The sequence below is a fragment of the Astyanax mexicanus genome, chromosome 9, assembly GCF_023375975.1.
Source record: "Astyanax mexicanus isolate ESR-SI-001 chromosome 9, AstMex3_surface, whole genome shotgun sequence".
In the NCBI taxonomy this organism is placed as follows: Eukaryota; Metazoa; Chordata; class Actinopteri; order Characiformes; family Acestrorhamphidae; genus Astyanax; species Astyanax mexicanus.
The window spans coordinates 9,389,012-9,401,349 of NC_064416.1; the positions used below are offsets into that span (position 1 = coordinate 9,389,012).

Consider the following 12,338-nt stretch of genomic DNA (forward strand, 5'->3'; position numbering starts at 1 on the left):
GGTTATTTCACAACAAAAAAAATCCAAGCCAATCAATTCATAAATTAATTGAATTGTGATTGTGTGTGTATTTGTTAAGATTTTTAAAATGTCAATGACACTTTAGCATGGCTACAATACGTTTTGTGATTGGTTAAGCGGGCCATCAGTTCCGAAGTTGCAAAGTTTGGGAAATCCTTTTATAAAAGAAATGAAAAAAAAAAAACATAATTTTTAGATCAGTAATATTAGGTCTACATCCACTTCAGTATTAAGGTCAGCACAGTTTGGTGATCAGTGACTGTTAGAAGCCCCTGACATCACTCTAGCATGAGGTGTGGTGTGTTTCTCACCGTCTGGCCAGAATGGCACTCATTTCGCCCATCAGGCCCCCACCACTGGGCACGGCACTGGTGCGGTTGGTGTCCGGTTTGGGTGCTGCAGGAGCTGGAGCTGGAGCAGCAGCAGGCGGTGCACTACCACCATCGTCCTGCTGGGTGCAGCAAACAAACATGCAGCAAAAGGAGGCATAATGTAGAATGTGTAAAAAAAAAAAAAACACACACACACACACACACACAAACTCTCACAAATCAGCACTGGCTTATGAAATGGGCATCAGGGATTTCTATAGCCTGAAATGACCGCTGTTTAATCTTCTTTCCTGTTAATAATAATAATGCGACGCCTGATGTTTCGGTAAATACAGTATAAACAATTCATGATACATAAGTAATAAGCATGGAGTGTTTTATATTGTTGTGTTCGGCACAGACAGGGAAGTGTGAGGTCTGTATTCTCACACTTGGGCTGAAGAAAGTCACTAAGTGCGTTTACATGCACTTCATAATCTGATTACTGCAAAACTGAGTGTGTCAGTAATCTGATCAACACATTTACATAAACTTGGGTAATTAGAGAATGAAAAAACTCAGGCAATTGTCTTATTTTTGCTTTGCAACACTACAATAAACCCACGTAATTATACAGTATGTGAGGTAAACATTAACCCTCCTATTATCTTTGGGGTCAATTTGACCCCATCAATGTTTAAAGCCTTTTAAAAACGGTTAACATTAATTGTGTGATTCATATTTACTGTATATTCTTAATTTAATGAAGACAGTGAGTAAAAATAAGATGCTTCAAATGTTTCAACTTCAATGTCCGTTTTATTAAGGCTGTTTTATTGGCATAAGACAGAAAAAGTCTCAATAAGTTACAAATATTTGTGTGGTAATAATTTTGAGGTCACTATGAAATTAAATTTATAATCTTTCTCTAAATGCCCCTTTACTTTAGGCCCTCACTTAACAACACAATGCTATTATATTACTAATAAAACACTTATAATAAGGTCAGAAATGCTGATAATTTGTAAAATAAACATTAAGAAACTGGCAAGTAAATTTTGCTAACATGTTTAATAACATGTTTAATTATAACAATTTTCTTGATGTTTAAATTGCTGGGATCATACTGACCTAGAGAATAAAGGATGGTACTAAATTTGAGGATAGCAGGAGGGTTAAACTTTTAACATTTAGCTGCAATTTGATTTTATATCAGTCTGAAGATTAAGATCATTTAAATTTTTACAGTTTAAGCATCACTTCAAAAGTTGTGTTAAACTTACTGCTAATTTACAGATCCACAATCTGTTTTTCACTCATTTGCAGACTGAGAAATCTCAGAATATCCTGTTTACATGCACTGATGCTATTGTCAAAAAATCTAAATTATGTTCAGCAGAACTTCAGCTGTAGTGGTGTTTTGATTTCTTTTGTCTGGTCCTCACCTTCGGTACTTTGCGAAGTTTGGCTCCTGCGAGTGCAGCTGCAAGACCGCCACCCCCGGGACCCCCGCCTCCGCCCCCACCAGAAGGAGAGGGAAGTGGAGGTGCAGGCGGAGGAGGAGCACCACCTGAAGATGGAGGACCCCCTGAAGGTGGAGGACCTGGAGGTGGGGGTGGCCCAGGAGGAGGAGGGGGTCCAGGAGGTGCTGGGGGGCCTCCAGGAGCCAAAGGCGGTGCAGGAGGTATGATTACTGTAAAGCAGAAACACACCATGAGCTTATATTTGATTGCAGTATGGTGTATTATTATTTTCCTGTATACTGAATGAATCAGGCTAAAGTGCTGTAGGTCAAATGAATAGGGTAAACTGTGGTATGCTGGATGGGAGGAGCTAAACTGCTGTAGGCTGAATGAATAGGGTAAATTGTGGTATGTTGGATGGGAGGAGCTAAACTGCTGTAGGCTGAATGAATAGGGTAAATTGTGGTATGTTGGATGGGAGGAGCTAAACTGCTGTAGGCTGAATGAATAGGGTAAATGAATAGGGTAAATGTATGTTGGATGTCTGGACCTGTAAGTCCTGTAGCTTGAATGGGTAGAGCTAAAAAGTTTTTGCCTTCAGTACTTGTTTATTTCTTACATTTTTTGGGCAACATTTTTTGTTATATATTTTTTGTTAGATAGATAGATAGATAGATAGACAGACAGACAGACAGATAAACAGATAGACAGACAGACACTTTATTGATCCCAAAGGAAATTTAGGAGATCCTGAAGAAAATTTAGTGTTAAGAAAATTTAGTTTTCATAACTTTTTTATTCTTATTATAATTTCTTGTAACTTTCTTTCAAAATTAAAATAAAACCTGTCTTGCCTTGCAAGCAAGGAAGGAAAAAGAGTGGGGCTAAAGGCCAATTTATATTTATGTGTCAAACCTACGCAGTAGCCTACACTGTAGCTCGATGCGCACCTCCCTGCCACTGCTGTGATTGGGCCGCCGGGCCTCGGGTTCGCCGGGCCTCGGGTTCCCCCTTACACGTTCCTGCCTTAATGGTTTAAACTGCAGAGAGACACTAATACGCGCACGCAATAGTGTAAACATGCTTTGCTGTGTAGCACACTCTCGCAATAAATGCATAGGCTACGGTGTAGGTTTGACGCAGAAGTATAAATTGGCCTTAAATTGCTTTAGATTTCATGGATGGAGCTAAAGTTCTGTAGACTGAATAAATGAGGCTAAACTGCTGTAGGCTCAATGGGAGGGGCTAACTTGTGCAAAGCAGGCTTTTTGTGCAGTTTAACATATGGACTGTATGCCCTGAAAAGTGAATAGTACTTTTTGAACAATGATTAAGCAAATATTTGTTCAAAGGGAGGAAAAGTAAGTATGATACAGGTTCTTGATATAGGTTCCATAATCTTCTGTTCTGACCTGAAGCAGCCTGGCGTTCTCTCTCCAGCCGCTCTCTCTCCATTCGTTCTCTCTCCAGCCGTTCCCATTCTTGGCGTTCTCGCTCCTGTCGCTCTCTCTCCTGTTGCTCAAGTCTCTGCTGTTCCAATCTGCAGACGTAATGTGGAGAGATTAGAACACACAAACACACAGACACAACTGACAACAGAAAAATGGTCTAAACCACCCTCTTGCACTCTGAGCTGTTCAGAAACATTTAATCACGCTGAGACATGAATTAACTCCACCTTTAGCTGCTATCAGCCAAAACAAATAACCCACAGCTCTGAAGGCTGCAGCTCTGCAACTCACAGCTGCTTCCTCTCTTACACTGCAACTGAGCTTCAAACAGAAAGCCTCAGAGTGGGTAAACACCTTAAGCCTGGTCCACAATACAGGATTCTTTAAATCGTACAACATTTACAAATCTGACCACATCTCACACTTATCGTCAGGTCTCCACAGGTATACGAAAACTAAAAATAACAGACATATATAAATACATTGACTCCACACAGCATAGCAGCTGGCGCCAGGAGGCAGGCTATGCAGAGTCTATGTATATATATGTCTATGTCATTATCAGTTCAGTAATGGCGGCGCTTGGAGCTGAAGCTTTATGGGATGTAAACAGTGTTTTTAATAAGCTTCTTGTGCATTTTTTAAGTTATTAATGCCTCTTTGTTAATGTCAGAGCTCTCTGGATTTTAACAAGGAGGTGTGGAGCTACTTTGAGCTGAATAACCGTAGAAAAAGCGATTTATCGTGTCACCCAGTCTAAGGGTGTTTGGAAAAACTGTTAAAATTTCTGAATCTCGGAACGCTGTGGGAGAACGGAGGTGTGCTATTCATTAAGATTAGTACTTTTTATCATGTTTTACTACAACAAAAGTCCATTTTACACCGGAGTTCTCCTTTAAGATGCCCCTACATACCGTCTCTGTTGCTCCAACTCTTCTGGTGATGGTCCGTTAGACACTGGCCGAGGGAGAGTGGAGTATCCTGCAGGAAGAGGACAGACTTAAAACCATTATTAAAGCCATAATATCCTTTCAGTCTATTAAACTGATTCCCTAAATTCCACAAAATGAGTTTTATAAAGTGTGTGTGTGCTTTACCAGAGTCGGGCATGGAGTTGAGCACCTCCAGCGCGTGCAGCATGCCGTTAGCGAAAAGTGCAGCATCCTCCTTACTGCCAAAGTTCAAACCCCAGACCTGCCGCGCGTCCCGCCACTGGTGGAAATTTGGTGTGGCCTGGTTATATTTCAGCCCTTTCACGATTGGACAATTTATCACCACCTAAAAAGAACAAACGGAGAGTAAAATAAAGTAGTATTAATGAAATACTGTTTATATACTCTAATATATACACCAACTGGCTATGTTCATTGTTATTTTATCAGCTACACTCATGTCCACATTTTGGTGTAAACAGTATATACCTGGAATTATCAGGGTTAATGTAGCATAGACCATTATAAAATCATAAGAAACATTATACACACACTATAGGACAGGTTAATAGAAAGTGAACAGTCTTAGTTATTTAAAAACGGTGGAAGCTACCTACCACTACAGGAGAAGGGGCGTTTCTCACTATCTTTTAAGAAACTCCTAAAGACAGAGCTCTATAAAGAGCACTTACTCTCCTAACACCTCTAACAAACTAACTACTTCTAACCTTGTTCCCTGCTCCCCCTCTATCCCAAAATTACAATTATAATCTGGACTTATAATTCAGGCCCTGCTAAATGTTTTACTTTTTACTTGGATTTTTATGTTCTCTATTGTTTATGTACCTTATTATTTGTAATTTGCTTTGGTTAAAAGCCTCCACTAAAGCCAATGTAATATAATGTAAATGGAGATTTTCCATTAAAAGAAAATATAGTCTACAACATTGCTTAAGCATTGTCTGAGAAATGAGGACCCTTCCTCTAATAACTGAATTCAGCTGCTTTAATTTCAGGTTGCACCCACTGAAGACACAGTGTCCAAAGATAAGCACTGCCTATAGAATAGGACAGCGATTCTCAACTGGTGGGTCGGGACCCAAAAGTGGGTTGCGGACACGTTCGGGGCATGTCGCAGACAGCTTGGAAAAAATAAATATACTAAAAAATATATATAATAAAAAAAATAATTAATGCTCATTTGATTTCGTATGTATTGGGAAAAAAAGAGACAGAGTTCTTTACTATTGTACTCTGAATGCAGAGATATGCAGAGCAGTAAAATGTAACATTTTTTGTTACTATTTATTTTGTGCAATTTTTATATTTAATTTTATTGTAGTAACTGTAAATACATGTAGTTGTCATCTTCCTCTTTAGTTTCATATCAAACGCTTAAATTCACTTTACTTGCATATGTATGTTTAAATGGCTTTTTTTATGCCTATTTTTTCAAAAATACATGTATTTGTTTAATATTCTACAAAAGCGGTTTGTGACTTAATGTTCATGAGAAAATGTGGGTCCTGAGCTGAATTTTATATTTAATTTTATTGTAGTAAGTTTTGTACATGTAGTTGTCACCTTCCTCTTCAGTTTCTTAACAAATGCTCTTAAATTGACTTTGCATGCATATGTATGTTTTAATGGTTTTTTGAATGGCAATTTGTTTTCAAAAATAAATTTAGGACTTTCTGAAGCATATGAACCAAAACCAACTGGCCAGGTGTTAGTTAGAGGGGTATAAATGTGTTCTCTAAAATAATGGCCCTCAATTTGGTACTTCTGGAATGGAGCTATTATTATACACATTATTCAAAATCACAGAATAGCAGTTTGCATCCCATCCAGAAGGTGGTGCCATCTCTGAGCTAAAGGTGCTGAAAAGAAACAAGACACAAAGAAAGTGTGTGTGGGGGGTGCTCTCTAAAATATGCTGACAGATGACTCCTGTCTGTTTATTTTACAGCCCTACATTCCACACAGAGAGAGAGAGAGAGAGAGAATAGAGTTTGAGCAAAAGAGAACAGAGAGAGAGACTAAAAGATAGAGAGAGAGATGTGAAGAAAGATGAACAGAATTCCCTCAGTAACACAGGAAGTGGTTGGCTTGGTGTTCAGTAAACAGTGGACGCTGGGAAACTGGGTGTTTTTATTAACCAAAATGGACCGAAACTGAACCGAGCTCCACATAAACAAATCTGTTTAAAAGTATCTGAACAGTAGAAATATGGCCAAGAAATAATATCACAAAATTTTAGAGCACTTTTGTGACCCCAATATTCTTGGTGATACTGCAAGAAAATAAATATAAAAGTGTTTTTGTTGTATAAAAATAACCTTTTCATACATTTAGTACAAACTTTAAACAGTATACAGTAAATTATCAAGATCCTAATTTTGTATAAAATATTAAAAGTGTAATAAAATTATCATTGAGTGGTCTAGTGGGCTAAATGCTCCCACTATGATCAGGAGATCGCTTTTTGAATCCTGTTCATGTAGCTTGCAATGGGCTACCGGAGCTCTGAGAGAGCACAATTGGCCTTGCTCTCTCTGGGTGGGTAGATGGCACTCTCTCCTTACATCACTCCAAAGAGTGATGTCTGCAGCACGAGCCATCTGTGAGCTGATGTATCGGAATCGAGTCACTGCGCTTTCCTTCAAGCAAGTGGCAATCAGCAGCAATTTTAAAAGAGGTGGAGGAGGAGGCATGTGCTAGTCTTCACTAGGGCTGGGGCGACGCGTCGACATAATCGACGTCATCGATTACAAAAATACATCGATTTGCATAACGTGCGTCGGCGCGTCGTAAACATGGCGGCGCCTGTGGAGAGCATTAGAGGTTAGATCGGGCCCAAAAATTCCAACTGGCTGTTTTCGGGCTGTTTTAATGAGCGAAATATGATCAGAATTATGTTAATTAACACGGTAACATAGAAGCATAGAACTATTATTTAATTAAAATGATTTTTAAGAACAGCTAAACACAGTTCTGCAAGTCAAACGCGGAGGAGTTCACGTGCGAGAGACACAGAGAGAGAGACACAGAGAGAGAGAGAGAGAGAGAGAGAGAGAGAGAGAGAGAGAGAGAGAGAGAGAGAGAGAGAGAGAGAGAGAGCTACTCACAGGTGAAGGTTCTCTTTGATCTCCTCGTGCTCATATTCTAGTCCAATTCATAATTCTGCAGCTCCCTCAGTGTTTTCTGCCGTATTTTGCGGCTAGCGCGAGCGCTTACAACTGACACCGCGGACCGCGAGGTGCCGCCGCGTTTGTGCCGAATCCGACTCTCTGCTGAATCTGACTCCCGCTTCGCGGACAGAATCGGCACAACACCCCCGCTGTAGAACTGCGGTAGTGAAAACAGCGCTTATAAATAAATTAGTTTAGTTTCACTTTCAGTTTTCGTTATTTTTTTTTTTAAATAAAAATATAATTAAAAAACAGACGCCTACATCTCGGACTATTTTCTGGAGCCCGGGTCGGATTTACGGGCGGGCCTCGGGTCATGTCGGGTTCGGGCAGAGAATCTAAGCTCTAGAGAGCTTGGACTCCGGAGAGCAATCTCCAGCTACAAAAAAACGCCAGCGGGCATCTAAAGTTTGGGAGCATTTCACGCAAAAGGGCAACAATGTGGTCCTCTGCCATACGTGCAAAAGGAGCACTTGAAGCGCAAACATCCAGGAGCACTATGTCAACAGGGTCACACAGTAAGTTACCGTTTACATCAGGGTCTCCGCGGGTGTCCTTAAAAAGACTTAAGGCTGTCTACCAAAGGTTTTAAACCTGCCACAGGCAGAAATTATACATTTTTGGTTTATATTTGTGCATGGCATTTCGCAGTTTCCAGAAACAGTAGCATTATTCATAAGTTCAGGTGTTTAGCTAAGCTAGCTGCCTTAAGTTATTTTAGCGCTGCGGTGTTACACCGTTTTCTGTCACCGTCGGAATTTTGTGACCAGTGCTCACGGTTATGAGCGTTCATTGGCAAAACGGAAGCTTTCTATACCTACACCTTACCCTCAGCCCTAAACTGAACCGTTTTGGCCAGTCGGGGTAAACATTAGAAACGAACACGTTTCGAATCGGCCAGTGCACCGGTCTGCTGAGAACTACTTGCCAGTGGTCACAAAATCTAGCGGTCACAGAAAACAGTGCAACACACGGTTGTGGTGTATGGGAGCTTATCCATTTTTAGCGTTATAGATCTAAACAACGTGCTGTACATGTAAGTGATTATAAGTGTGGGGTTTGGTTTAGTAGGCTTGTGTTGTTGTTGTTGTTGTTGTTGTTGTTGTTGTTATTATATATAAATATAGTAATTTATCGTTTGCTTTAAAACGTAAAATAATTATTTAAATATGTTTCTCAATGAATAGATTAGTCGACTAATCGAAAAAAATAATCGTTAGAATAATCGTTTAAAAAATAATCGTTAGGGACAGCCCTAGTCTTCACCCTCCTGGAGTTGGGGGATTATTAGTGATAGGGGAGTCCTAATGAGTGGGTTGGGTTATTGGTCTTGTAAACATGGGCATTGGTGTTTGGTGATGTGAGGCTTAGGTGGAACTGCTTGATCCTGGAAACTCTCCATTCCTACTGTTCTCTACTGTTCTTGATCTAATCTGTAGCTACATAAAGTTTGGAGGTACATAGTGATGAACTCTGAAGCTACATGAAGTTTAGAGGTGTGTAGTGATGTAGTGACTCTGCAGAAAGTTGGTGAACTCTGTGCACTATGCTCCTCCGCATCTGCTGACCCCGCTCTGTTATTTTACACTGACAGAGCACAGAGTCACTGTCGTTCCCAGTCTCTTCCACTGTGTTATAATATCACTGACAGTTGGCTGTGGAATATTTAGTAGTGAGTAGTGAATTTTCATGACTGGACTAGGCATCCTATCATGGTACCACAGTGCTGGAGTTCACTGAGCTCCTGAGAGAGACCCATTTTTTCAGTAATGTTTGTAGAAGCAGTCTGCATGCCTTGGTTTTGAGGTAAATTTGTTTCTAATGTGTACATTGTGTAAATTTTGTGATAATATTGCACACCCCTACTGGACATCTCTTTGGTTGAGTTAATCTGCTTTAAGGTATCCGAAAATGTAGGTGATCACATACAGCCAATAATCTCCATTTAAAAAGCCCTAACTCATAGAACACGATGTTCTAGACCAGTACAGAGCCTAAGTGGCCAATGCCAAGCGTGGGCTAGAGGGGCATAAAGCCCCTTTACCCCTGGGTTGTGGAGAAAAGGAGTTGCCTTTTTCCTTGGAGTGATTGTGCTTCATCCAATGCTTTTAGAATGAGCTGTTCGTACTCATGTGGGGCTGCATACAATCAAATCCTCCTTTTAGAGGCTGTTATTGCAGCAAATAGGGAAAACTCTTAATGAATATATTTGATTTCAGGAGTAACACCAGAGTAGAGAGTGTCCACATACTTATGGACACACAATGTATATGTTAAAATAACCCATGATGTGATACCATCTACGGACGTGTTTTACATGCCTGAGAAAACCGAAACCAGTATCATGTGGAACTTGCAGACATTTACAGTGACGTCCCATCAGATAATTACTAGACACGCCCCAAAAATGACCTAAGACGACTCCTCATTCTTCGGTGCATTAGCAGGACAGGACCTGACCACCTGGGATTCACACTCGCAGGTATGGGTAAAGTTTTAAATACAACAATGGAGCATGTCTCAAGGTTGCAGGTACTGGTCGAGTTCTAAATTTGCAGTACTAGTCACTTCTGGTTGCTTGTTTCTTAAAACCATAGGTACACAAAGGGTTAAAGCTTCAGTTTTATTCTAATGCAGATTGCTGTTAATCTCACACACACACACACACCTGTTGGTCAGTCTGCATCTTGCGGCCCACCACCCTGAATGCGTTGGTGCCGGGATTGTGGTAGATCTGGACTCTGCTGAAGGACTGCGGGCCGGTACCCGCCGGAATCCATTTCTTCCCTCCATCATCATAAATCATTACTGTAGCACGAGCCTGACATATACTGGACTCGCTGAAATAGAGAAAGAGAGACATAGAGAGAGACACATTAAAATGTATCTACATTTTGGAATCCACATATTTCCAGTACCAAAAACTGCCCATTTTCAGCCACACAGTGATGATCAGCACTATTCAGCAGTGATACGGTTACTAGTGAGTAATGGTCAGCTCACTCAGCTGTGATGCTGTAGTGAGAATAGCAACAATCCTCAGTGACAATTGATGGCAGGATTGGAAACAGTGGTGATGACAATCAGAAACTGTAACGATTAGCAGGAAACAGTGATTTTCACAACTACTACTAGTAGTGACATAATGACAATCGGTAACAGTTCACAGTGACACACTGAACATCTGCAATTATCTTCAGCGTCATGAGAAAACGACAACAGCCAGCAAAAAAAACAGCAACAATCAGTTACAGTCAGCAGCACTAATTGGTTATGGTCAGTGCTGACAATTGGTTACAGTCAGCAGTGAAAATCGGTTACAGACAGTAGAGAAAAATGGTTAGCAACTGCAGTGACAATCGGTTACCGTGTGTGACTGTCACCATTGACAATCGGTTACAGTCAACAGTGAAAATCAATCACAGTCAGTAGTGACAAATGGTTAGAAACTGCAGTGACAAATGGTGTGTTACTGTCACCAGCGACAATCGGTTTCCGTCAGCAGCGACAATTGGTTATGGTCAGTGCTGGCAATCGGTTACAGTCAGCAGTGAAAATCGGTTACAGTCAGTAGTGACAAATGGTTATGATCACCAGCAACAATTGGTTAGCGTCAGCAGTGACAATCGGTAAGTGTCAGCAGTGACAATCAGTTCTTGTCAGCAGTGACAATCGGTTCGTGTCAGCAGTGACAATTGGTTCGTGTCAGCAGTGACAATCGGTTAGTGTCAGCAATGGCAATTAGTTAGCGTCAGCAGTGGCAATCGGTTATGGTCAGCAGTGCCAATTGGTTAGCATCAGCAGCGACAACTGGTTAGCATCAGCAGAGACAACTGGTTAGCATCAGCAGTGGCAATTAGTTGCCGTCAGCAGTGGCAATCGGTTATGGTCAGCAGTGCCAATCGGTTAGTGTCAGCAGTGCCAATCGTTTATGGTCAGCCGAGCCAATCAGTGATGTTAAGCAGTGAAAATCGGTTGCAGTCAGCATATAATTGTTTATCATCAATAACAACAATCGGTAACCCTCAGCAGCACCAGCAAAGGTGATTGTATCAGTCAGAGGTGACACAGTGACCACTGGTGAACGTTAACATAGTCAGCAGTGATTATCAAGAACAGTCAATAAAGAGAACTGTTTATTTAGTTCTTATTACTATTAGCACTATTAACATGCTGATCAACTGTAGTGTTATAAATGTCAGTGTTGTATAAAAGCAGTGCTCTGAATGTTCACAATTCATCATGTTTCTCTCTCCCTCTCACACACACATACACACATCCACATTTCTGCACTCTTTTGCCCAATAAAACCACCTACTTCCTGTGACATCACTTTGTGGCCACAGCCCACTTCCTTTTTGCCAGTAATACCGTAAAAGGGATGATGGAACAGTGAGTAACTGAGACACACACAACATCTGGGCTTAAGCTTGTGTGTGTGTGTGTGTGTGTGTGTGTGTGTGTGTGTGTGTGTGTGTGTGTGTGTGTGTGTGTGTGTGTGTGTGACAGACCTCTACTCTGTAAGAGAGGGAATAAAGGAGTAAAGGAGGAGGAGGAGGAGGGATGAAGAGAGGAGGGAGAGATGGAGTGATGCAGTTTTAATGGGACAGAAAGACAGAGTGGGAAAGAAACAGAGAGGGAAACAGTGAATTATTAATGCAAATAAAGCAACACTCACACTATAGCTGCTGCTTTGCAACATTAAAGGGAAATTCCACCAAATTTTCATAATTCTCTGCATAATGTAACGGTTGAGATGTAAACAGGGTCAGTCACAGTGGGGTTTGGTGCGATACGCTCTACTTCAGAGAAACTTTCTCAGTCAGAACTGTTCACAGTGTTGGTGAAGAAAACTAGAGGTCTGAACCTACAATAGTTCAGGCAAGATTTTGGGTCATAAAGTATTAAACAAATTAATTATAAAGACGACATATAATAAAAATGTTGGAGGGATACATACACGGTACTG

The 12,338-nt window shown here is 40.8% G+C and overlaps 1 protein-coding gene across 3 annotated transcripts in view; it reads right to left on the reverse strand.

Annotated features, from left to right (window-relative positions):
- The window catches only part of vaspb (vasodilator stimulated phosphoprotein b), a 37,891-nt gene that overhangs the window by 9,616 nt on the left and 15,937 nt on the right, over positions 1–12,338 (reverse strand). For 2 of the 3 annotated variants that reach the window (XM_049483252.1, XM_049483254.1), the window contains exons 2-7: positions 10,038–10,209; positions 4,344–4,524; positions 4,161–4,227; positions 3,208–3,335; positions 1,778–2,025; positions 333–472 (exon numbers count right to left, since the gene is read on the reverse strand). In XM_049483252.1, the coding sequence (XP_049339209.1) occupies positions 333–472; positions 1,778–2,025; positions 3,208–3,335; positions 4,161–4,227; positions 4,344–4,524; positions 10,038–10,209 (936 nt within the window). The remainder of the gene's footprint in view (positions 1–332; positions 473–1,777; positions 2,026–3,207; positions 3,336–4,160; positions 4,228–4,343; positions 4,525–10,037; positions 10,210–12,338) is intronic. The other variant, XM_049483253.1, reaches the window with a different exon arrangement.